The sequence below is a fragment of the Erpetoichthys calabaricus genome, chromosome 16 (genome assembly GCF_900747795.2).
Source record: "Erpetoichthys calabaricus chromosome 16, fErpCal1.3, whole genome shotgun sequence".
Lineage (NCBI taxonomy): Eukaryota > Metazoa > Chordata > Cladistia > Polypteriformes > Polypteridae > Erpetoichthys > Erpetoichthys calabaricus.
In genome coordinates this window covers 83,370,696-83,395,816 of record NC_041409.2, presented here as the reverse complement: position 1 = coordinate 83,395,816, position 25,121 = coordinate 83,370,696, and the positions used below count along the sequence as shown (strand labels likewise).

At 37.4% G+C, this 25,121-nt stretch overlaps 1 protein-coding gene across 2 annotated transcripts in view; it reads right to left on the bottom strand.

The window, feature by feature from the left end:
* slc24a4b (solute carrier family 24 member 4b) overlaps positions 1-20,782 on the bottom strand; it is a 65,888-nt gene extending 45,106 nt beyond the window's left edge. The window contains exons 1-2 of one of the 2 annotated variants that reach the window (XM_028821694.2): positions 20,383-20,782; positions 7,218-7,322 (exon numbers count right to left, since the gene is read on the bottom strand). In XM_028821694.2, coding sequence (XP_028677527.1) covers positions 7,218-7,322; positions 20,383-20,509 — 232 coding nt within the window. In that variant the 5' untranslated portion in view covers positions 20,510-20,782. The remainder of the gene's footprint in view (positions 1-7,217; positions 7,323-20,382) is intronic. The other variant, XM_028821695.2, reaches the window with a different exon arrangement.
* Positions 20,783-25,121: the final 4,339 nt, after the last annotated feature.

The window sequence follows — 25,121 nt, the reverse complement described above, 5'->3', positions numbered from 1 at the left end:
TATTCAACAGGTCTACAAAAAAAAAAATGAATATTGGACAAACTTGCTCCAACTCAACACTTCTAGTTCTTCATTCTTACATCAGTTTCAAAATATGTGCAGTTATGCAACACTAATATAGTCAAGATGTAAAAAGTGTATGGACATGAAATCTGAGTAGTACAGTACGTAAAACATATTCCAAAGAAATCCTAGCACTCCACAGATTAGCACTACGGCCACACAGAAGATAATCCTGAAGCATCTTACAACAAGGTGTCCAATTGACATTGCATCTGTTAAACTAGTAAAGAAAAACAGAATGCTCATGATTGGATTTCTCATTAGTGCCTGTTATAGGGCTTAACTGTTGTAAAGTGAAGCAGATGTATCTGTAAATTATATATTTCCACGGTGTTTCCTAATATGACTGAGTAAAGTGAACTCCTGTTCACTATTATGACTTTTCCTTTATTCTAAATAAATAATAAAAAAAAAAAGTTATAGTCAGAAGCAATGGTTGGATTTTCACTTAAATTTTTGCAAGATAAATGCTAATCTTTTACACATTATAGCTACAAAACCTCAATTTCAGCAAAATTACAATCTTCTAGTAGCCACACGCTATTCTTTATATTGTAATTCTTTTTGGTCTGTGCACATGCCTCCTGTAACTGATGTTGTTTATTCACTATTTTAAAATTGCTGTGACTCTGAACTCATTTTCTGACATTCAGCTGGAGCATTTTTTTTTTTTTTTTTTTTTTTTAAATACAAATACAGATTTTGTCCTGGCTACTGCTCCAGTCTAGCTGATGGGGCTCCATCGGAAATGTCTTGGTACTTGACATTCCTTTAAAACTCCAAGTATCTAGCTTAGAGAAAATGGACCACCATCACAAGTAAATTTGCCTGTCCCTGAGCCTAAGGATATCTAAATCTACTTGTTACTCTTTAATCCCTATACAACTGGATGGGAGAGGAAGCACCCATTCAGAGGGGTACAGCCAGATGGACCACTCTCACCGTCAGTAATAAATATACGGCAAGAGCCAAACAGGTTTATTTTGAAATGGTGAAAATTAATCATTGCAGTACAATTATTACCAGTAAATCCAGTATTAAAACTGAAAAATAAAACCAGCCTCTGGGAATGAAAGACATTCAAAGACTATAAACTAAACTCATGAAATGGTCCAAATATATTAAAAAGGACAGTGACTTTACAATTTTACATTTGACCTATTCTAGAATACCCATATACTTGATGTAGTTCATTACTGTAGTCAACTGAATTTGAACTTAGATCAGAGAGCCCTCCATACTTAAATAAAAGACAATCAATTTTAGAATATAAAAACACCATCACCAAAACATTTCCACTCCACCCCAACAAAGGGTCAGACAACTTAATCAAGATAAATATAAAAGTTGGAATAAAATCAGTTGAAAAGCAAAAGGAAACAAGCACTTTTGTTCAGTATATGAGAAAGTATTGCATCTGCTTGGTAAGCCAACTACAACCTTACAGATCTTAAATATAGGTTACCAGTTTTTCATATTAAGCACTATGGGAACAGACAGTCCAACTTTACCAAAATACAAATAAAAGGTAAGCATGCTTAAGTCGTTTAATAAAATAAGCAGTATCCGGTTTACAAATTTTACAATCCTGTATCTGTACATTTCCAAGCAAATTCTTTAACCTGTGATCACGTCACAAAACAGCAAACAAATAGTCACAAATGGGAAGCAACCTGATAATTCAAACCAACCTGTATGATGCATAACAAGTATATAAATCAAAGCTACTGGCATTTGGACACAACTCTTATTTCAGCAGCATGTCAACAATGTGAACGCATCATTTTATACAATAACATTTCCAGGTAGTTATACTATTGCAATTTGATTAAGTTAATTGATTGCTGATTAAGTTATGTAGAACCTTCCCCATGGTCAAAACACTTTCACAATGTTGAAAAAGGTAGAATAGGAGCAGCGGCTCAAGAAAATCTCTACTAGATTATCAAAAGCATTAAACACCAAGTAAAAATAAAACATGAAAACAAACTTATAGGTTAGCACAACAAAAGTCGCTTTACTGGTGTCCATGTCGTTAACTGCATCATGAAGTCATACTTGCTTGCTTGGTTTGAACCAAGAGCAGAGTGCTGCATATGATTTGTGTATTAATCATATTATGTTTCATACACAACATTTACACTTAAAAGTACTTTTTGTAATTTTTTTTTAGCTGCTTAAGAACAAAGCATGTGTGAGTGAAAGGGCTGTGTGTGCGCAAAGCTCAGCAGTGCTACAGGGTCAGCTGCGGCAGGCATGTGTACACAGTAAATATGCAAGTTAATTTCCATGTAAAGAAGGAATCAAGCAAAAAAAATACTAGTTATGTTAGGGACATAGCATGCATGATAAGCAAGAGAGCCTGGAAAAGAGCGAGGATAAACAGCACATTTAAAGAGGAGGGCATTTAAACAGATATTGTATCAAATACATGCGTTCCATTAAAAAAAAAAAAAAAAAAGCAAGGATAAATTACTTCTTAAAATAAACACCCAGACAGGTGTAGAAGAAAGTATATTAGAGATTAAAATACTCTTCACAGGTATCTTAAAGTGAGTAAAAGCAGGAAGTTGGCATGTAATAGTATTAGTGAGAAAATTAATAGTAAGTTCAATAGGCACTAAAGAATTAGTAGGTAGTTCTCTGGATATTAATATTTTAAAAGAGGTTATCAAATAAATGATAAAATTTAAGAAAGGCCAGTACAATTCAAGTCCTGCATGGTGTTAAACATTTTGCAGAGATTCTGCGACAGTGCCCACCCCCAGGATATTTACATCTGCTGGAGATATCAGCTAATCCAGCACCCCATGCTCAAGGTTGCTGAAATTGAAAAAGAAGTGGCCAGCATATATGTAGTAAGGAATTATATACATCTTTTACAGGTGTCCTTTATGGAGATTGTGTTCTAGAGCCTCACTTTTGGGATGCACACAGAGGTAGAAACAGGTGGGTTATGGTTAGACAGAAGTGCGAGGCTAGAGGTGCATACTGTTTTAATGTCGATGCACCTGGACAATCTAGATGAGAACAAGCCGTTCAGCACAATAAAGCTCACCAGTCACAGCCACTCAATTCTTCCAGAACAACATGAAATCTAGTTTTGAAAGTGCCTACAATTCTGTCTAGCACACTACTTGGTAACTTATTCCATTTATTAATGTTTGTGCAAAATTTACCTTAAGTTTCCAACTGTGTCCCAAGTGATCTTGATTAACTAATTTTAAAGTAACAGTCTTGACCCACTGTACTAATTCCCCTCTTAATTTTAAACAACTCAATCATGTCCCCTTCCTAATCTCTCTTTACTTAAACTGAAAAGGCTCCGCTCAATTTATCTTTCCTCATAACTCATCCCCTGTAGCCCTGGAATCAGCCTAGTCGCACTTCTCTGAACTAGCGCTGCTAGGTTTTTTTGTAGCCTGGAGACCAAAACTGCACACAGGACTCCAGATGAGGCCTCACCAGTGCATTATGAAGCTTGAGTAGAACCTGCTTGGACTTGTAATCAACACATCAGGGCACTATATAACTTAATATTTTGTTGGCCTGCTTAATGGATTCTAAACACTGTCTAGAACTTGATATTTAGGAGTCCATGACTCCTAAATCCTTCACATAATTTCAATTTTCAGACCTCCCATTGTGTATTCAAACCTCACAATTTACCTTACTATGTGTAATACTTTACATTTACTTAAATATCATTGGCCACAAATCTGCCCAAGGCTGTATGCGGTCCAAGTCCCTCTGCAATGGTCCAATGGATAGACAGAGGGTAAGACTGTGCAATGCCAGTGCAAGTTACATAACTACCTTTTAGAAGAAGGTATTGAAGAAGCAGCACAAAACACTTTAGTGAGGTCACTCCAAAATCTGGATACAATAGATGAAGGCTCAGTCACCCATAGAACCTAGGTTAGCATGGCACATGACAAGACTGACGAGATCTTGGTGATTAACAGTACTGTAATGATGCAAGAGGGTATGGAGGTAGTTCGGTGCCTTTTAAAGCTTGAAGGGTTAGTAACTGGACTGTGCATTCATTATTTATAGTGAACTTTTGCAGGCAGTTAAACGTACATTTACAAAAGAAATGTTCTTGAAACTGTCTACCTGTTTAACTGGGACATATGGACCTTTGTGCCAATACATTTAAATTACAAAATTAGATCATATAGAACATTTAAATTTTTATTTCTCGGATAACAGTATACATATAAGAAGTCTTTCTTTTAAATCAGGTATCACCCAGGGCTCTTAATGATGAACTATTTTGGAACTTTACATAATACTTAAATAGCAGAGTTAGGTTTCTAGACCATGCCATTTATCTGTATACCAACTGGTGGTTGAAATGCTTCGTAGTCATTATATGTAAATGAACCTAACTGATTAAAGGAATCTTTGTTAGATTTCATCTATCTTATATGCTGCATTAACAAGAGCATGTGGTACTGCACTCGTAGGTGTAAATAAAGGACGGCCATGTTTGAATTTCATATATGATGATGGCTCAGGACTCTTATTTACAATGTACTTTCTACAACAACAACAATATAAACCGGTTGATAATAGTACTTTTTGTTGTTGGGCTCCAAAAGTTGTGGTTCTTTGAAAAGACTAGCAGTTTGGGAATAATAAGGCTATTTAAGTAGAAAAGTGGTATTTAATACAGGCTTCAGACTGTCCTGCCCTGGAGGAGGGGATATATGATCTTTGTTTCTCTGTAGTACAAGGCTTGCACTTGACAGACTATTATAAGGAGAAAAAAAAATTAGGGGATGCATTAGGGGAAATAGTAAATTATCTATGTATTTTCCCTAACAATTAAAAATTTAAATATCTGGGCAACCCTCACATTTCCAGACTTGTGTATGTGGAATTAAACAGTACACAGAGCCTCACTGGTCTTAACAAATACTTAGAATAGTTAAGAATATGGTTACTTATTACTTTTTAAACATAAGATAAAAGGAGTTTTTTTTTATTTTTTATATAAAATACAAAAGTATACTTTAACAACATGCATTTTTCCAAGAAATCTTTATTATTTATGTTATTTTTATTTGAGATTAGTGTCTAAAGTTTAATATTTTGGTATCTTGACAGAATAGTACAAAACCAAGACAACATATCCATCTGTCCACTTTCTGAAAGAGTTTAAGTTTAAATCTATAGGGAATGGAAAACACGAACTTACCACAGTACTTCATGAATGCAGCATTGCCATGAAGATACCAAAGTAACAGTTTAATTTAATCTTTTGTTAAAGTGAACAAAAAACATGCAAACACTAAACATTAGACTGACACAAACCTGACAATGTTACAAAACTGAATAAACAAGGTTAAAAATGAGGTAAACCAGAGTGCCATTTTAAACCTAGTTGTCCCAGTTTAACCTCTACCAAAAGCAGCTGTCAGCATGGCAGATGGATTCTTGTAAAAGGCATAAGGGCATGAAAAAACCACACCTGGGAACAAAAACATTGACAAAGAGATACTCAGATGGTTCTGTTTAAAAACCAATCCAAAGCTGAATAAACCACTTATTATTTAGGTAAGGGACCATTTTAAACCTCAGGAGATCATTGAGCTATATATGCTATGTAATTTTCAAATCAAACATTCCTTTGTCAGGAAAATACAATATTTATAGTCCTTGAATGTTACTTTCTATTTGCACAATTAAAATAGCTTTAATAATAAAACATATCTCCTGGTCTAAAAATCATCCAGTAGCTCTTTACTTGTGTGATGCTGACACAGCCTTTGAATGACTCAAGTGGTTTTATTTGTGGATTGCCCAGCAAAAAATAGTTTTTGGTTATACGTTTATCAACATGCTCAGAAGTTTATGTTCTTCTCATTAAGAAGTCATACAAGAAAACTGTCATATCATGTCAAGTATCAATACAAGGCTATCCCTTACCCACCCCACCCTGGTCTCCTTCCAGTTTACCCTGTTCCCAGAGCTGCCAGCTACAGATATGCACACTTAACAGTTAATTTCTCTTCTCTGTCTGCTAAACTCTTAACACACATTTTTCACATTTCAGACAAAACTGATACCAAATCCTTCTTTCCATGACTAAATCCTACTTCTAATGGAATCTTAAACTCATTCAATTACTAATTGTCCTCAAGCTATGCTACATACAGTACTTGCTAACTATTTGCAATAGGTCTAATCTATAAAATTCTCCTTTCCAATGTTATCAAAATTGTTGATCAAACCCTGTCCTCTGTATGTTCTGGTATTTCCGCACTGGCTTCATTTTCTGTTTTGTGTATTGTACGAGTATTTACCCCATTTTTGACAAACATTGCATGCCCAACTGACATGGAAAGGTGTCTCTCTCCGACTTGCCTTTCCCAAGATTTCTTTCAAGTTCTTTTGCCCTACAAGGTTATTTTTGGGAGTTTTTTCTCGTGATTTTTGGGAGTTAAGGCATAGGGGCTGTCAAAAACCAGGGCCTGTTAAAGCTCACTGCGGTGTTCCTTGTGCGATTTTGTTGTTCTAGCCCAGAATGCACATTGTTTTATCCCCAGTACCATTTCCCAACCCCACCTAACGTTTGACCTTTCCCCAATCATCTTACCATAAGAGATTAAATTTCCTAGGCTCTTGGGCTGCTAAACTTCTAATATTTAAAAAAGTAAAACATCTTTATCAGGTACTTTTATTTTTTACATTTAACACTACATGGGGTCTTGCCAATTGACTTATGGGAGAAAATTTGATAAAGGAAAAATTTCACATTACAATTTGAAAGACCATTAATTGTGAATGTTTAATTATGTTTGGCACTAATATATGCATACTTATGTCTTACCACTGTGTAGTAATTATGTTTGTGTTTATGGATGATTAATTGATAGAATCTGTGTGTTTTTTACCATATAATGTTCAGATTTCAAATTTAGCATAATCTTTGGATGTGACAGGGAATGTCCCTAGTATGTTACTTGCTATTTTTTCCTATTGTTTTAAATAAATGTGATTAGCAAACACACACAAACACATTTGGATTTTTCACATATACTTTACTTAAAACACCTTAGAAACAATGATATAATTGAACCATCCCTTACCAGAGGAAGACCAAATTACAATCTACCGGTAGTAACTTTTCTCTTTAGAAAACTTGCCTGGTTCTGTGCAATTCCTTGTTCCATTTTCCATAGCCATTAATTTTCTACTCTCCCACTTTTTCATGACTAATTGGTCTTCATTTGAAGCAGCTGTTGTAAGACCTGCAAAGTTACAAAAGGAGACAAAAAAAATTAACATAAAAAGGCCAGTAAGCAAATATTCACTGTGATCCTTATCAGACATCTGATGACACATAGTTTAAAAAAAAAAAAAATCACTTACTGGAGGCTGAAGAGGGATTCCACCTCCCCCAATTACTTATCAATTCTGCCGATGCACACTGATGTAGCCCTTCTAATTCTTAATAGTTATTTTGGATATACACTGCTTTAGATATATATGTTTGAATAAATTGATTTAAACTTGCAGACAAACAGCACTGGACACCTATGTTTAGCCATTCAATTTCTTTTCATTGATTTGTCATTATACATGTGTTAAACAAGGACTAACATCTCCAACATGTTTTAGTATCTTGGAGTTGTGATGGACAGCCGGCAGCTCAACCCGGCCGACACACCCAGGATGCTAGATGACTACTTCCCTGCAGCCTAGAGGTGCCCCAGATTCCCACAGGGCATCATGGGAGATGGAGTTTGACTTCACAACCCTGCTGGATACTGTGGGTGCCGCCATGTGACACTGGGATTTTCATTTCCCATAAAGCCCGGAAGTACTCCCAAGTCACGTGAACAGAAGAGGAGAAGCACTTCCGGGTCAAGGACTATATAAAAGGACTGGTGGAGACCCAGCAAGCGAGCCGGAGTTGGGAGGGAGTGTGACAGAGCTGCTGGGAGGAGAGGAGGAAATTTATTATATTGATTTGTGGTGTATTTGGTGGATGTGGTGCTTTGGAGGCACTATATTTAAGAAGAATATTAAAATCTGCTTAGTGCTTTTAAACTTGTGTCCGGAGAATCTGTCTGTTGGGTTTCACGGGGCAATAGCGCCCTCTATCGTCCACAGGGCACTCAAAAAAAAAAAATCAACGGATCAAATACATTCCATCACCATGATTCACCATGTCCTACTTCAACATTTTACACACACACCTCCCACTCTCTCTCATGCCATTACACATCCTTCTCAGAAGCCAACTTTGTTCTGTTTCGTGTGTACATGAAAAGCTGATATTTCAGAAGGCTCTGTATAAAATGCAACTGCACTGTAAAGCCTCTCTTGGTTCACAGACACACTGGAAGCTGTTGTGGGGGGGGGGGGGGGGGGGGGGGGGGGGGGGGGGGGGGGGGAAGTGGTGGTTAAAATTGGACACCATAATGAAAAGTCTCCTCTAACCAGCAGGAGGGGTGCTCTCTTGAAGCACTTTTAGCCACAGGCTCATTCCACTACTGTGTGCCAAGGCCGGAGTTATACTTCACGTGACGCGACACATGCTGCAGCGGACGCTCCTGCTACGCAATTGTTGAAGTGTTTATACTTGCACGCGTACTTTACGTAAATCTGGAGGGATCCGCCAGGTGGCAGTGCGAGATATTATCACGGTGAGAACAGGTTCGGCTTCTCTGTGTTGTGAATTGCCTAGAACTCACGTTAAATTCCGACGACACCTTATCGCAATACCTCTGAAAAGGATGTTTATTGATTAAATCCAGGGATGTGTCCATTCCAGCAAGCATTGGGCACGAGTGAGAAACAATCCCTGGACAATGCCTCGGCTCATCGCAAGGTGAATACAAGCACACATATACAATAGTGTCATTTTAACGGAACTAAATCCCCAAATCTGCATATCTTTGGAAGGAAACTGGAGCACACTGAGGAAACCCAGCAGGAAAACGTAAACTCCAGGCAGGGAATATCAGCAACGTGACTCCCTGCAAGACAGCAGCGCTAACGCTCCGCCACTGTCTCACCCCATGTGTGTAATTATTAACAGTATTCATTATTTAACGAAATTACCGATTTATCTGTAAAATGTAATATACTTTAATGCTTTTCATCATGAAAGTGTATCAAGTATAAATCTAAGGATTCTAAATGTGCAGAGAGTTGGAATATCATACATTTAATGTGCTCAGTGTGGCGATCTATTGCTGGCGATTCGCTGCAGTCAGGAGCAGAGGAAGCCCTAGAGAAAAAGATGGCACAGAAGACGATATGTGAGAATTTTAAAATGTATCACGTCATTACGATAGGGAATATGCGACGCTTGAATATAAAAGCACCATGAATACACCTGTATGTCGGCATTTTGCTTCACCACATCGAACCATTTATCAAATATTGAAGCGCGCACACCGATCTCGTAGGATCCGCAAAGCGGCTTTCTGTCACATGTAGATAGTAAACAGACTCTGACGTCACATTCCAACTTTTAGCACACTGTGCCCCCCGACTTTTTGCTGGTACTGCAACTTGCGCACACGTCACATTAATTTCTGAGGACCTGCTCAGAGGACGCATCAAATGAACGCTCGGCACGCGTGGCGGCCATGATGCGGGCGCGTACGTGTTCTGAGCGTGAAGTATAAATGAGCCCTAAGAAGTGCCTCTGGGGGTCGTTTCAGCCCAATGCTATCAGGCAATTCAAGATTTCCTCCTGATGTATTTGTTAAGTTCATTTTGAAATATCTCCACAATATAAAATGTATCATTGATTAATCAGCTGTATTATTTGTTCTTCAATCTGTATTCATGTTCATGTTTCTGCTGCTATATGCATCTGCATTTCCCCATGGGATTAATAAAGTTCATCCAATCCAAAACTGATCTTTACAACAGGCAGTGAGAGTTCCTCAAAATAAAACTGACTGTAGGCATATTAATCCTGAAAATGCCATATCATTAGCAGAAAATTAACATATTCAAAGAACTAAGGGGCATTTCATTAGCTGTACTTTAACTCAATACATCAGTTCAGCCCCTGAACAAAGCATACACCTTTTCTCAAACTTTGAGAGATAAGATCACAAAATCATTTTTATTCAGCCCTCTATTTCTTTGATGATTGTGTCATGGTGACCATTAATCTACCTCAAACTTCAGTTGTTTGTAATCAGTCAAAAACAGCAGGGTGATTTCAGTTATTCCTCATTGGCAGCTTTCCATTTACGAAGAATTTAGGTTAGTAAGGGCAAGAATACTGGATTGGCTTCTATTTGTGTAGAGAGAGCTACAGTTGCCTGGCTTTTCCCAGTGATCAAAGACACTGGGTGATCGCAACTTGCCGATATTTCTCTTTCACTAATAACTGATGTTCATCTCACTAGATAGATAGATAGATAGATAGATAGATAGATAGAGATAGATAGATAGATAGATATGAAAGGCACTATATAATAGATAGATAGATAGATAGATAGATAGATAGATAGATAGATAGATAGATAGATAGATAGATAGATAGATAGATAGATAGATAGATAGATAGATAGATAGATAGATAGATAGATAGATAGATACTTTATTAATCCCAATGGGAAATTCACATTACAAATTCACTATACTCCCCTCTCCAACATACACACACACACACCATCCTACACAGACACACTGATGATTAATACTGCGATCTGTTGTGTTACAGTGAGAAAAGGAAGAGGAGTAAATACCTAGTGTGTTTACTATCCTTCCTTACTTAAAAGGGCTAGAGGTTATGAGAGAACTTCAGATCTGGGGAAAGTCAACTTTATTTTGCACTTATGGACATTAACCAATTTTTTATTTTTTTTTTAAATCTTAAAAACATTTGTATTTTCTCAGTCAAGAAACTGTTTCATAGTACTTTTAGTATACAAAGCATACATCAGCTGTTTTGTTAAAACATTAAGGAACAGGTTGTTTTATGCGTTTTACATACAAACAAGTACACACAGAGATGTCTCTCTCTAATCTGGTCTATCTGAATGGGAAAAAATATATGCATGCAAATCTAAGTATACATACAGATCTCTGAATAGACAAATGTTATGATTCCATATGGACATACTGTGAAAATGTCCATACACACACCAATTTAACATTGCCATATTTAATGTTTCCCCATAGTTAGACTTGTGCTTGTTCAGGCAAAAATTATTAAGGTTATGCGCACACTACAGTGAAGAGTGACTATTTGGATTTTTGCCTCATGTTGGATTGTTTTTGTTTTGAGTGTTCAAATTAAATTTTGTGAGCGATCTAAATCTGATACGAGGGTGTACAGATTTCTGTAAATGTCCCCCACATGCTGTGCTACATCACTTTAATGTAGAACATCTACAAATTAGTCAGCTCATGACAGCAATGAAGAAACACAAGAGGGGAAAACAAATAAACCTGTCTGACCTGTTGCCATGTCAAGATGTTTGGGTGTTGGATGCAAAACAGTGGTTATAAAAGTTCTAAATGCATTCTGAAAATGTGCTTCTAGATCATTTTTCATTGAACACACTTCTAGAAAGATCACATCTGTCTCACATACGCATAGAAAAGTTGGAACTGAGCTGCAGTGTAAACATAGCATTATTTTGCGCATGATGCACTTCATGCTCTCATGGCTTTATAATGGTACAGTTATGAATAACAGCAGTTTTCATCGGAAGGATTAAAAGTTTGAAATTAAGAGACAGTTCTATAAATTAAATAGAACATGCTCAAACTAGATCGCACAGTAACTAGTAATCACAAAAATAACTGTAGTGAGACTATAAACACCCCGAAAAACACAAAAAACCGAGACCTATACTCGGTTTATCGGTTTTAATAGTATCCTAACAAATCAGCAACAGTTTTCTTCATTTAGCATTTTTTCCATATTTAACATTTCTTTTTTCAAGTTGGTCCCTACAGATATGCTAAATTTAAACATATAACAGTTGATATATACATTGATACATAGGCATCTGTTGTCCACAATTCTTAATGGACAATTTTATGAAATTACACAATCTTAACTTTGAAATTAAACCAGTATTATCACCATATCATTTGCATTTCTCAAGTATACAGTGTAGAAGTTTTTATAGATACTTCTAAACAAGTCTACTAGTGTATTCTTCTTGTAGTTTAGCCAGTATATTACAGGCATGAGCACTGGTTTTTGACAACTTTATTTTTACCCCCCCGAGGTATATGACAGAAATTGATTAACAAATTAATCTGTTCCTGCATTCCTGTGAATGCCATGTCTTTATGAATGCTTAGTATTCGAGTTACTATTTCAGAGACACTTTTTGATCAATGCTGCTGCAGTGCCAGTCAACACTCCATGAGCAGCACAATACAATCAAATATAGCCTTCCCAAACCTAGGACACAACAGTCCAAGCTTTTCACAAATTAGAATTTCATTGTACTGTGTACACAACAATAAATTTGTATTTAAAATCTAGCTGGTCTTCTGACAACCAGTCTCACTTTAGTACTCCTTATCTGCTAACTTTGGCCTCCGATTACAGACTTGGCAGTTAGACCAAACTCTCCAGCTCTAAAAGCAGGCTTGTTAAAGCTCCATAAGCAAAACAAATGCTTTCACAAGGGAGGAAAGGACAGCATACGTTTAAATTAAGGGGAAAAAAAAAAAAAACACATTACAGTCTAATGTGATGTGAAACTGACCTAAAAATAGTCCAATAGGTAGCATTCTTCAGGCTTAAATACAACAAAATGAAAGCTTTGATATGGATTTCTAAACCAGTTTAATCAAATTCACTCCCACAAGAGTCAGACACTATCCTAGCCACACCAAACATTAGGAAGAATCCAACCCTGAACACGACAAACACACTAAGCCGTATAAAATTTACAATAACATAACACATATACAGGTAAAATTTCATTACAACGAACTGCCGGGGAACTAAAAAAATATTTCGTTGTAATGAGCTTCTGTATTTGTTGCTATACTGCTTTCTTTAACTTGCGTCTAGACTTTTGCAATCATTTCAACAGCTTCTTTCGCATTAATTTTAATCTTCTCCTGTCTACAAGTTATGAGGACAAGAATTTTTCTCAGCATTTCCTTGCGATAACACACTTTCAGGGTGCTAAAGATGCCCAAACCCAATGGCTGAAGCACTGCTGTGCAATTGGGTGGGAGGAATTCAACCCAAACATTATCTAAATGTGGAAGCCTGTTAGCAGCACAGTTATCAATCAGAAGCTGAATCATCCTTTTCTTCTTCAAATTGTGAGGTTTCTGAACTCTTTTGGGACACAAACCACCCAATGAAAACATCACACTGAAGTGCGTCCCGAAGCGTGATTGCCATGTCTGTGTAAGATTGTCCATTGCCAGGGTAGGGCAACCGCAGGATTTGCTTCTGTGAGCCTAAAAGAACGAGGGCGCGCTATAAGCCCTTGTTCTGCACCCCAAAACGCGAGGCTTAGTCTCGGTACTTTAGCAAAACCAGCTTTATTCAGCTTGAAACAGGAACAGCATGGTTATTTATTGTAGCGGGATCTACCACTCTCCTATACTCAGACACAGTAGTGAGGCAGGGTCATGGCCAGGTTAGTGGCCAAGTAATACTGTTCCCTGCATCACCCGAGATCTTTTCCGTTTGCTTTGGTGAAGAGCTGTCCCAGCGCTGTGAGCATGCGGTTGCGCCGGCAACAGATAAACAGTCTTCCACAGATGCGGTGATCATACTTCAGGATGCTCTTCGGTGTGTTGTCCAGTTGGAAGAGGTCCCAAGAGAGTTTAGAACCCTCACATTTTCTTGAATGAGTGGCGCATTAATAGGAATGTTTCTTGAACGTGTATCACTGAACCACATAAAAACGGCTTTTTCGGCGTCTTCAAATGCAGCAGTTCTCATACATTTGCAATCTGAGATTTTTCTTCTTTTTTTGCTCGGTCTTTCAAGAAAGTTGACAGTGTTAATGGCGAAATTCTGAATTCACTTTTTTTGCTGCAATCGAGAGCTGCAAAAATTTAAACAGTTTTTTTTTTTCTAATATGAACGGTTGTCGTTTTTTCGTGTCTCCCGTTTCTATAGGAGGGTGACAATGAGTTCAATTCAAATGGATGTTTTTCAAATGTTGCTGAGCAATAAGCAAAAGGTATCACTGAAAATCACCAAAAACAAAAACAGCAAGAAACAGTAAGAGGAAAGTCCGAAGAAAGAAAAAAAAATTACAATGTTTCTGTTTGGGGATCAACTGAGCTGCGACCACAGAACTAACTGCTCTGTGGCCGATTCATTCAAGCATTTCCAAGGTCACTTCATTGTAATGAAAGTATCTGCTGAATGTACTTCATAGTAATGAGATTTCTATAGACTCGTGTCATATGGGGAAACTGTCGGGACCATAAAAATACTATGTTGTAATGAAAATTTCGGTGTAAAGATATTCGTTGTGGTATTTTACCAGTACAGTACTTTTGATTTTTTATTTATTAAAGTGGTAAGACAGCAGTGCTAACCACTGTATGAAATTATTCATAGATTAAGTAGAAATTGTCAATAATTTACATTTGCTTATAAGTACATTTTTCACACTGTTCAGCATGCACAGGTCAGGTAGAAAATTCTCATCGGTTGGATTATTGGTAGAAAACCTATGAAACAACAAAAGAATGACAAAGAAGAGGAAATACGAAACATTAAATCAGTCCTACACATACATCGACTTTGTACTCTTCTTCAGCAGATGGAGGAAAAAGCTATGTTCTGTTATAAGTAGTCATTTGTTTATAAGCAAGCATTACTTGTCTAAGAGTTGAATGAAAAAAAACAAAAAAACTTTAGACCGCTAAAAGCAGTTTCTACAAATTAATAGTTGACACATTTTAAAATCAAAGTAATGCTTCAGGAGTTTAAATGTTCTTCCTGTGTTTGTGGATTTTTTCCCCTTTGGGTACTCCAAGACTTACAACTTTAAACTGGTCCCAGTGCGAGTGTAAGTATGCAGATGATTGGGCCCCACAATGGACTGGTGCCCTGTACAATGCAGTTTCCTACCTTGTACCCACCATTGATAGACACCACCTCTACATGACCTTGAATTGGATCAAGCAGGTTAGAAAATGACTATTAGTCCACCAGTGAACATATAATATGCGCTTTAGAGATTATCATAAACCAGCAGAGTGGCAAATCTGAGGCTAAGGATCTCCGCCAGCAATCAGAAGGTTGCCAGTTCAAATCCTTTAAATGCAAGAAGGGACTCTACTCCGTTGGCCACTTGAGCAAGGCCTGTAACCTGCAATTGCTTCATCAAAACAGATAACCAAATCTCCAAATCCACCTAAATGCATACAGTTGCATGCATGAAAATGGCAAAAAGTAACCATGTAAACAGGTAACTTATTGTACTGTACATACAACCAACTTACATATCATCTCAGTCTTCGATTATAGCCATGGCCAAAAGAGCCAAAACGAAATACAAGCAACACACCGAGGATCATTTCAAGAACTCTGAACCCAGATGTATGTGGCAAGCCATCCAGACCATCACGGAATACAGGAAAGTGAATAGAACCTCAACAACAAGTAATGTCTCCCTTCCTAACAAGCTAAACAACTTTTATGTTTGTTTTGATTGGGACAAAAAAACACTTGGAAACAAAACTGCCCCTCACCCAGACAACCAGCCCCTCACACTTCCCACCTAGATTGAGTAAAGTGAATGCATGCTGGGCTGCTGGTCCTGGTGGCATACCCAGGCATGTGCTTAAATCTGTGCTTAGCAATTGTCTGAAGTCTTCAGAAACTTCTTCAGACTCTCTCTGGCCCAGCCTGTTGTCCCTGCATGCCTCGAGTCCACAAGGATTATACAGGTGCCTAAACTATCCTCTTCAGGGAGCTTAAATGACTACCTCCCTGTTGAACTCGCCTCCACCATCACCTAGTGCTTCGAAAGACTGATTCTGGCCCCCCTCAAATCCAGCCTAGCTCTCACACTAGATCTCTACCAGTTTGCCCATTGTCCCAATAGGTCAACGGAGGATGCCATATCCTCAGCTCTTCACTCTGCCCTGACACACCTAGACAACAACTACTCCTAGGTCAGGATGTTATTTTTTTATTTTAGCTCTGCATTTAACACCATCATCCCCTCCAACTTAGTAACCTCGACATCAGCACCTCTCTTTGTAATTGGACACTGGACTTTCTAAACAACAGACCCCAGTCTGTCAGGTTAAACCACCATAAATCCTCTAAAAAGTCTAAACCGATCATGAATACTGATGTTCTGCAGGGCTGTGTACTCAGCCCACTCCTCTAGTATATTGGTATGCTGCCTTATTGTCTACTGCACTTTACTATTTGCACTTTCTGGCTGGATGCTAAACTGCATTTCGCTGTACCTGTACTTTGCTGGATTTATTTTGATAAGATTCAACTTTGTTAAAGAAAATGCTTTCTGCTCATTGTTGAATGGCAAACAAACTCTGACTCAGTTACCATAATGAAAGTTTTCCTGCTGTGATTCTGTATTTAATTGCTTGCTCTAAAGAAACACAGCCACCACATTCAAGCTTGAGTTAAAAAAAAAAGTCTGATTGTTTGCTTAATGTGAAATTTGAATCGTATTTATATATCAATAAAATTCAAGAAATTATTCAGTTCATATATACAACTTATATTTTTCATGGAGGGGTTTGATCTAAAATAAAACGAAAATATAACAAAAGTATTTGCTTTAAACAAAAATTTTAAAAGAAGATCATCAATAACTCAAAATACTAGCAATAATCAGTGTACACGTGAACAGGTGGTGGAGTAGAAAATACTCTAAAAATTATACACACCATATTTAGACTACCTGTTTATCCAGGGGTTTAAACATCTTTTAACAATTATTCCACACCTTTATATTCCTCCAAGTACATAATCCATACATGAACATACAACAATTTTGTCTTTTGAAAACTAACATGATTACTATGTTAGGGGCCTGGGAGAATGTAACGCTTTCGTTTTAACTCCTCTAAATTACTGCACATGCTTGGCAAATGAAACCCTGGTACCCCAGTTTTCCACACTATATCTGTATAAAGCACAATACATCTTTACATGTATTAATGCTAACCTTTATGATTCTTAATTAGCTAAATTATTACACTAAATTGGCACTGTGCCAATAACAAAGCACATCTTCCTTCAACCAGCCATTCATACATGCATCCATTTCCTAAACCCACTTATCCAGAGCAAGATCATGGGGAAACTGAAGCCTATCCCAGCAAACGTCAGGTGCAAGACAGGAACAATCCCAACCAATCACATGTTGAACACCCACACAAGGACCAATTTAGCCTCGACAAACCACCTAACTTGCATGCCTTTGTGCTCTGGGAGTAAGCTGGAGCACCTGAAGGAAACCCACACGAACACATGGAGAACATGCAAGCTCTGTGCAGGGAGCACTTGGAACTTGAACCCCTGGCTCCTTGTTGCGAGACTGCAAGCACTACCACCGATCCACTTAACTTTTTAGTTAACTCTTCATTATTATGCAGCTCTACGAGAGGAGGTCAAAATTCTACACTGTAGATCTTGAACTATTACTACAGCAGAATTTCAGTATCATGGATATACAATAGGTGGAACAAATACTGCACTGTTAAGTGGCAAAAACATGTTGCTAGAAAACTTTATGCCCTGGAAAAGCAAAGTGCAGTACTAAAAAATATTAACCTTTGTGTCATATATGTGCTAGAGAGATTACCATTAAAGCAGAGCAGCAATAATAAACCAACTGATACATGACTTCTGCTGAAATAGTAAGGAAAGAAATGGTACTATACTAGTCAACACTGAAGAAAATAAGCTAGGATTCGACAAATAATGCTTAACTGCAGACTAAATGAACATCAATACCTCATATTTCAAAACAGAATTTAAGCGTAGATGGGTTACCATAGCCTGTTACATTAACCCTTGTTTTCCTGAGTGGGGGACAGTTCTGAATACATTTTCCAACAAACAGTAGATCCATCAAAGGGACTAGGAGTACCTCCATAAAAAATAATCAGCAAAAAAAAATAAATTTTTGCCTATAAATGTTTGTCTTAAACATTTAGTAGTTGCCAGAGGAATTAAAACTGGATAAAATTATTCAGCTGGCCTTGCCATCTCCCCACCAATATTAAATTAAAAAGTGGTGATAGATATTTATTTAAAATTCTGAAAAACACAAAATGTAATGGAACTGAGAAAAGCATGCGTCATATCCACCAGTAAAGCATCATTCCACATGATTTGATTTAAAATAGGGTTGTGCCACCATTCAGAAAGGCTCCACATACTTTAAGCTATTACTGTAAATATACACTAAAGATCAAAAATTAAAATTTACAACTCACTTATGTGAATCCTGCCCTTACATAAAATTGTGCTCATTATTTAATCCAATTTTCTTTTTGTTTTTGTTCAAAGTGGTATCGACATTATTCTCAGTTGTTTTAGTTTGGTTACTTCTTACGAAAATGAGGCCTAAAAGGTGGTGGACTTCTAATAAGCAGTGACAATAGCTTCTTATATTATTTTCTACCATTTATAATCATGGCATGATGCAGTACACTATATTATTTACAGTAGGGTTAAATCAAAAAAAGAGGACAAGCAACAAAACACAAATGTTGAACACACACACAATGACATGCCATAAACATACATTTTCTCAAATACTGAACTGCTTAAAAATAAACAGATACAGTCTCATCTCTCAAAAATCCTACAATCCTATGTAATGTTTAAGACAAAGAAACGTGATCCCATGGTTTTCTTCTAAATGCAATAATCAGTATAATTTGGTAGGAAATTCCATCACAGGCTTAGAATAGCTATCCATCAGAGCAACTAACAATAGAAAACTGATGATTTCTGTCTTTCAGTACATTATGTAAGCTACTTTGTTACCCATCACATAAATTGGGAACAATCAGAGGGGGAAAGAACACCTCAGACAGATACATTGTAAACCATTTTCTTTTCACGAATATTATTGTGACATTTCAGTTAAGGAATTGTTGAACCTGAGAAGGTTCTTGCTCCTTACTTCATATACAGTATGCATCAGGGCACTATGAAAATAATGTGTTCCTCATATTGATGAACACAGTTTCTGTTTCATGGGAGAATATCTTTTTCCAGAGGGCATTTATGAAGGTTGGTGACTTTGGCTGTATTTGATAAAAAAGGCTTTTTACTCTGCAATAATATTCTAATCCATTTCATTATTTTTTTTTTTATTCATGCATCATGGAGCAGCACAATGAGCTGCATAGACTCACAATCCTTTAACCCTAGATTGATTCTTAACTAGGGAGTTTAAAACAAAATTTTTCCCGTGTTCACTTTTGCTTCTTTTGGGAAGTGCAACATTCTGCTACAATACAAAACCATGTCATGTGGACCAACAACATATGTGGCAAGTATGCTCTGTCAGAGTCCTGTGGAAGATTGTTTCCTGAATTGCAGGAGCTCATGTGGCTCCCTGAGAACCACTACTAGAAAAGAAAGCAGTCTTAAATTGATTAAGGTAGTTTTCTTTTAGATTCTATATTCACATATTTGGCTGACCCCTTTACAAATACAAAATACAGTTGGTTACATTTCTTTTGTTTTTCCAATTGGAGCACAGGTAGGAGAAGCGAGATGATCATGGCCACACATTGTCAGTACTGTAGTCGCATTTGAACCCAAAACCTCAGGGTTAGAAGTGTAAAGCCTTCACGCAAACATGTCTGCCTGCACACTCACAAGCATCCGTGATCCCAAGCTCAACATACAGAGTGGTCTCAACTTACCTTCCACACTTTTCTTCACATTTTTTGGTCTTGGCAGGGCTGTTCAGCACCTATGCCAAACCCGGTCAATATGCCCAACAAAGCGGTCACTGTCTGGAATGCTCACACTTGTCGGACAGCACCTCCCAACACCAAACTGAACAAAGTCATGGCAATTTTCATGTTGTACGGTTTGGGCAAATACAACCCCAACATCTCTGCGGCGGGTCGCTGGGATAAAACGCACATTTATAAGCCAAGTTACTGTCCGCCCAGCAGAAACCTCACCCGTGTTCATTATCTCTCACACCCGCTTAGCAACACAGAGACGTCGGGCCACCCGGCATTCTAATATCACTCTATTGCAGTCTAGCAGGACACGGTCCATCAATTCCGTTTGTCATCTCTTCCATACACCAAACAATTCTTGGGCTCATTTTCTTCACTAGTAGCACCCCGACTCCCGAATTCACTTACCCAAGCCGAAGAGCAAAGCCGGTATACTCCACGCCAAGCCGAGTGCGCCGCAAACGAAAGTGACCTGGAACAGCAGCAACTCTCTCCTCCGGCGAACTTTATTCTTTTTTGTCCGTAGCATCTCCATCTAACCGCTACACTTAGCGTGCACAAACACAGCCAGAAAGCGAGCTACGGGGGCGCGCAGGGTGAAATGTGCCGAGCGAGAACGAGCACAGGTGGCGCGGGAATCGTTCACAGGTCAGGCTCGAGCCACAGCTGCAGCAACAACTTCATTCGACTGCACTGCGCGCGAGCGTAAATAGAAAATCAGCGCGTGTGCCGCCGCTGCCTCCCCCGTCTGAACTTTGTATGGTGTGTCACGCGCGAGACGTAATGCCTCATTATCTGACCGACATCCTCCCGCCCGGGGAGAGTAAAAAGAAAAAAAAAAAAAGACCAGGGTGGGGGTCACAACTCGTGGGAACTGAAACAAGGATCCCCGATGTATAGCCATCCCTTGGAGGTAAGGTAGGAAACAAGATTAAAGTTGATTTTAATAACGCTGCAGACCTGTGTACGACTAAATACACCGAGGAAGTAAAACTTAGTTTGCCGCGTGTTCTCGTGGTTCATCCAAGCGAAGATGTGTTATTTTTTCATAAGGTAAATGTGTAAGTGCTAGTGATTGATTCTTTACTATTAGGAGAGCTTGTAGCGTGTTTATATTTTGCGTGTTACTAGATTGAGGGTTGGGCAATATTGTTCGACTGTAGCTGCAACAGAATTTTAGGATGTTAATGTCACCCGTGCCAAAATAATCCCCCATTAACTCCAAACTGGAAGGTCAGAATCCACTTCAGATTTCATGCAGCTGTCACCCACTGACCTGTAGAATACGCCCTGGAAATTTCATGACACAGTCTATTTTAGTTGGGTTCTGATCCCCGCATTCATTTAATTTCAAGAACATGTACACCAGGGTTGAGCAACGTTTATCCACGAAGGCCGCAGGTTTTTACTCCGACCCAATTTCTTAATGAGAAGTCAATTATTGCTGATGAAGAATTCATGATTCAAGCAAAGTTTACATGCTTCATGTGAGCTGTCATGTTTGTTAAGATTCCCACTCTTAATAGATTATTATAGTCTTAAACAGCAGCGTTCACGGATTTATTTTATTGTTCCTTTATATGCAGTAAGTTGTAAGTGACAAACGATCCCGCCGTTTTATATCTAGCGTCTTTACGTTTGAATCTGTGGGTATTCATTGTGAACTATCTGGTTTAATCAAATATGTGAAAGGAAACTGAAGAAAAAAAGTGAAGAAATGAGAATTAATCATCAATTTTTGGCTTCAAATTATTTGGATGATATCTTTGGAAAGAGAAAAAAATATGTGATATAGTATAAGAATGACCTGACATGGCAGAATTAAAACATTAACAAGCCAGGAGAGTTATAATTAAGATTAGTTATTGACAAGGATTGTTTTCTAATTAGGCAAATGGTTGGAACAAAAAGCTGCAGCCACTGTGGTCCTCCAGGAGTGACGTTGCTAACCCCTGAAGTAAACAACAAATAGGATTCAATTAAAGATTCCCAAGCTCAAATACAACTGCTTGTTTATGGACTGGCAGCAACAAATAAAAAATTAAAGAAAACTTTCCAATAAAATATCCATTATTCTAGGCCAGGGGTCGCCAGCTCCGGTCCTGGAGGACCACCGTGGCTGCAGATTTTCATTCTAACCATTTTCTTAATGAGTGACCTGTTTTTGCTGCAAATTAACTTCTTAATTGACTTGCGCTTGAAGACTCAGACTCCTTAGAAAAGCGCTATATAAATGTAATGAATTATTATTATTGTTTCTTTTTTCCTTAATTAGCAGCCAAACAATAATGAGCTACGAAATGAACCAAAACAACTGGTGTCCATCATACAATATCTGAAAATAAAGAAAGATGAAGGTTTCAGAAATGTCAATCTGCTAAGGTACCCAAAACATTTGAACAGCACTCTTAGAAACGAGGAAATGAACAATTTCAGAAGTGTCTGCTATTGCACAATGAGAGCAGCAACAAGCCATGGAATTAAAGAACAGGTTTAATTGACAGCAAGACACCGCCCCTAATTAAGCTGCAGGTTGGAGTTGAATTGGTTGGAGTTTGAGGCCCTGACTTAGTTGGTCTTCTGTTGGCTTCCTCACTTCACATTTCATTTCTATTCGGGTGCATTTTAAGGAAAGAAATGAAGTAATTCAGAGGAATGATGAAAAGAAACTCAGTGGAACAAATCTTAAAAAACACCTCAATTAAAATGAATTCACAAGAAGTTAATCAGCACAAATAGGGCACTCATTAAAAAAAAAAAAGGGTTAGAATGAAAACCTGCAGCCATGGTGGTCCTCCAGGACTGGAGTTGGCGACCCCTGTTCTAGGCAAGTGATTTTTTCCCAATGTTTTAAACCAGTAAAACCCATAAATCATTACTCCATCCAGCCAGGAATTTCCAAATCTTGCTTAAACCTATACCCTACCACATATGGGTTAATATTTTGGACAAAATAAAAAAAAAATACACAAATGAAAGGACTGCAAAAGTGACAATAAATAACAACGTGAATGTGAGTATAAATAATTAAATCTGTCATGTTTGTTTGCTTATTTCTTTATGTATTTTATTATTTTGGTGCCAAAATTTGAAGCGAGTTATGAAAAAGAAACTGTCACTTTCACATGTGATTAATTGGGTGTAAATAAACTATTAAAAATCCATAAATCTTTCAAACCTGCTTAATCTTGGGTGGGATTACAGGAGGGCTGGAGCCTGTTCCAGCAAGCATAGGAGACAAGGCGGGAACAATCCCTAGACAGGATGCCAGACCATGTCAGGGTGAACACACACACAAACACACACACACACACTTGCACAAACATAAATAAACTAGGACCAATTTAGAATCGCCAATCTACTTAACCAGCAAGTCTTTGGACTGTGGGAGGAAACCGAAGCAAACACATGCAAATATTTTTGACTGCTTGCAAGCTCCATGCAGGGAGAATCCAGGACTCGAGCCCCATCATCCTTGTTGCAAGGTAACCGGGCTACCACTGCACCACTCGGTTAAAACACATGTCATTACTTTATTGGTGAACTTAATCTTTCAGTAGTTTTTTCACATACTTTTAAGGCAGAGCAATAATTATTCAAGTCATTTAGAAAAACTGAGAAAGAAGGGGTAATTTTAAGATGCTTACATTTATGAATAAAACATTTTCGCAAAATAATGAGAACATTAACTAAAAGATCTTCTAGCTTGTTTTCTTGTTAGTATCCATTTATGCAAATACTATCAGAACTGGTTGAAATAAGTGCAAAAGAAAAACAAATGATCGGTTGTTTAAGTCTCATTACAAAATTCACATAATTGCATTTAAAACTAAATCTCTCTTTATAGTTTGTTAGAAGGGTATACAGCATTTAACATTTAAAAATTAATTTCTTTAGATTTTAGGAAGAATGGGAAATGTGAAAAACTTGTATTCTCTGGATAATCGTGCCAATGCTTTGCTTGACTTGGGAAATTTGTAGCTCAAGTGAATGCTCAAAGCTTTGCCAGTGCACATTAGATACAAGTGCAAGAAAAAGTGCAAAGTGGCCTCTTTAATTCATGAAACTTAGAATTCATCATTAGGACTCGGCATCTGAAGTGTCTGCTGTAAATGTGGCACTTGAAGGCCATCTGCTCTGTGGATGATTCACCAATCAAAAAACACTACTCGTTACAACCCACCCACCCAACTTTGATGAGTGAAGTTGGCAGTTTTCATTTCAGGGCATATTTCCTGTTGTGTGTGGTGTCACTGAAAAAATAAATGAAGAAATAATTAAATACACAAAAAATTAAGCAACAAATGATATATTTGTAAGATATTTAATTATGCTCACATTTCACAGTAGCTTGATTTATTTTATGCTTTTATTTATTTTGTCTGAATTATTCCTCCATAACCATAGTCTATTTACATGATACACTCGTACATATAGGACCCATTTAATAAACTATAATGCACATTTTTGTAATGTTGTAAGAAAACCAGAGGATCCTAAGAAAAATACAAGCATTTAGAAAAAATATGACAACTTTACACAGAATGTGATCAGTGTAGGATTTACAATGTTCTTCCTAAAACTGTGTGTAGCAGCTGTAACCAATATATATCTGTCATTATGTTGTTTGTCAAACTTTTATTTTCGTTTTTACTTTTTTTTTAACGAAACCTGAAATATTTCTTCTAGTTCCCAGTGAAACCAGTGGCATTAAATTAATATTTTAAGGATTTAAATAAACTTATTGTGTTAATATAACACTGCCAATTTGTATTTTGTTGTAGACTGACTTCAGAGGCTAGGTAACCCACAGGAAGTTGGTAATCTTACTTCACTAATGACAATTTATTGTATAGTCAATCCAGCATAATATTTTCTGCGGTAGAATTAACCTTTAAGAAGAAAGAAAATTAGTAAATATTATTTTAGAAGGTGTTTAGGGGGATAATGTCTGTGGTTTCTAAAATTCTCTGTAGTTTTCCAGGTCCAAAAGCATATAGAGAAGAAAAACAAGTATTTTGAAGTCCTTGTGAAGTAAGAAAACAAAGAGGTGATGTATCATCCTAAACTAAAACTTTTAGCATTAATGAGAGTATCTTTTATTGTGATCACACAAAATGTATGGACGTAAACCAGAGATTTTTTAC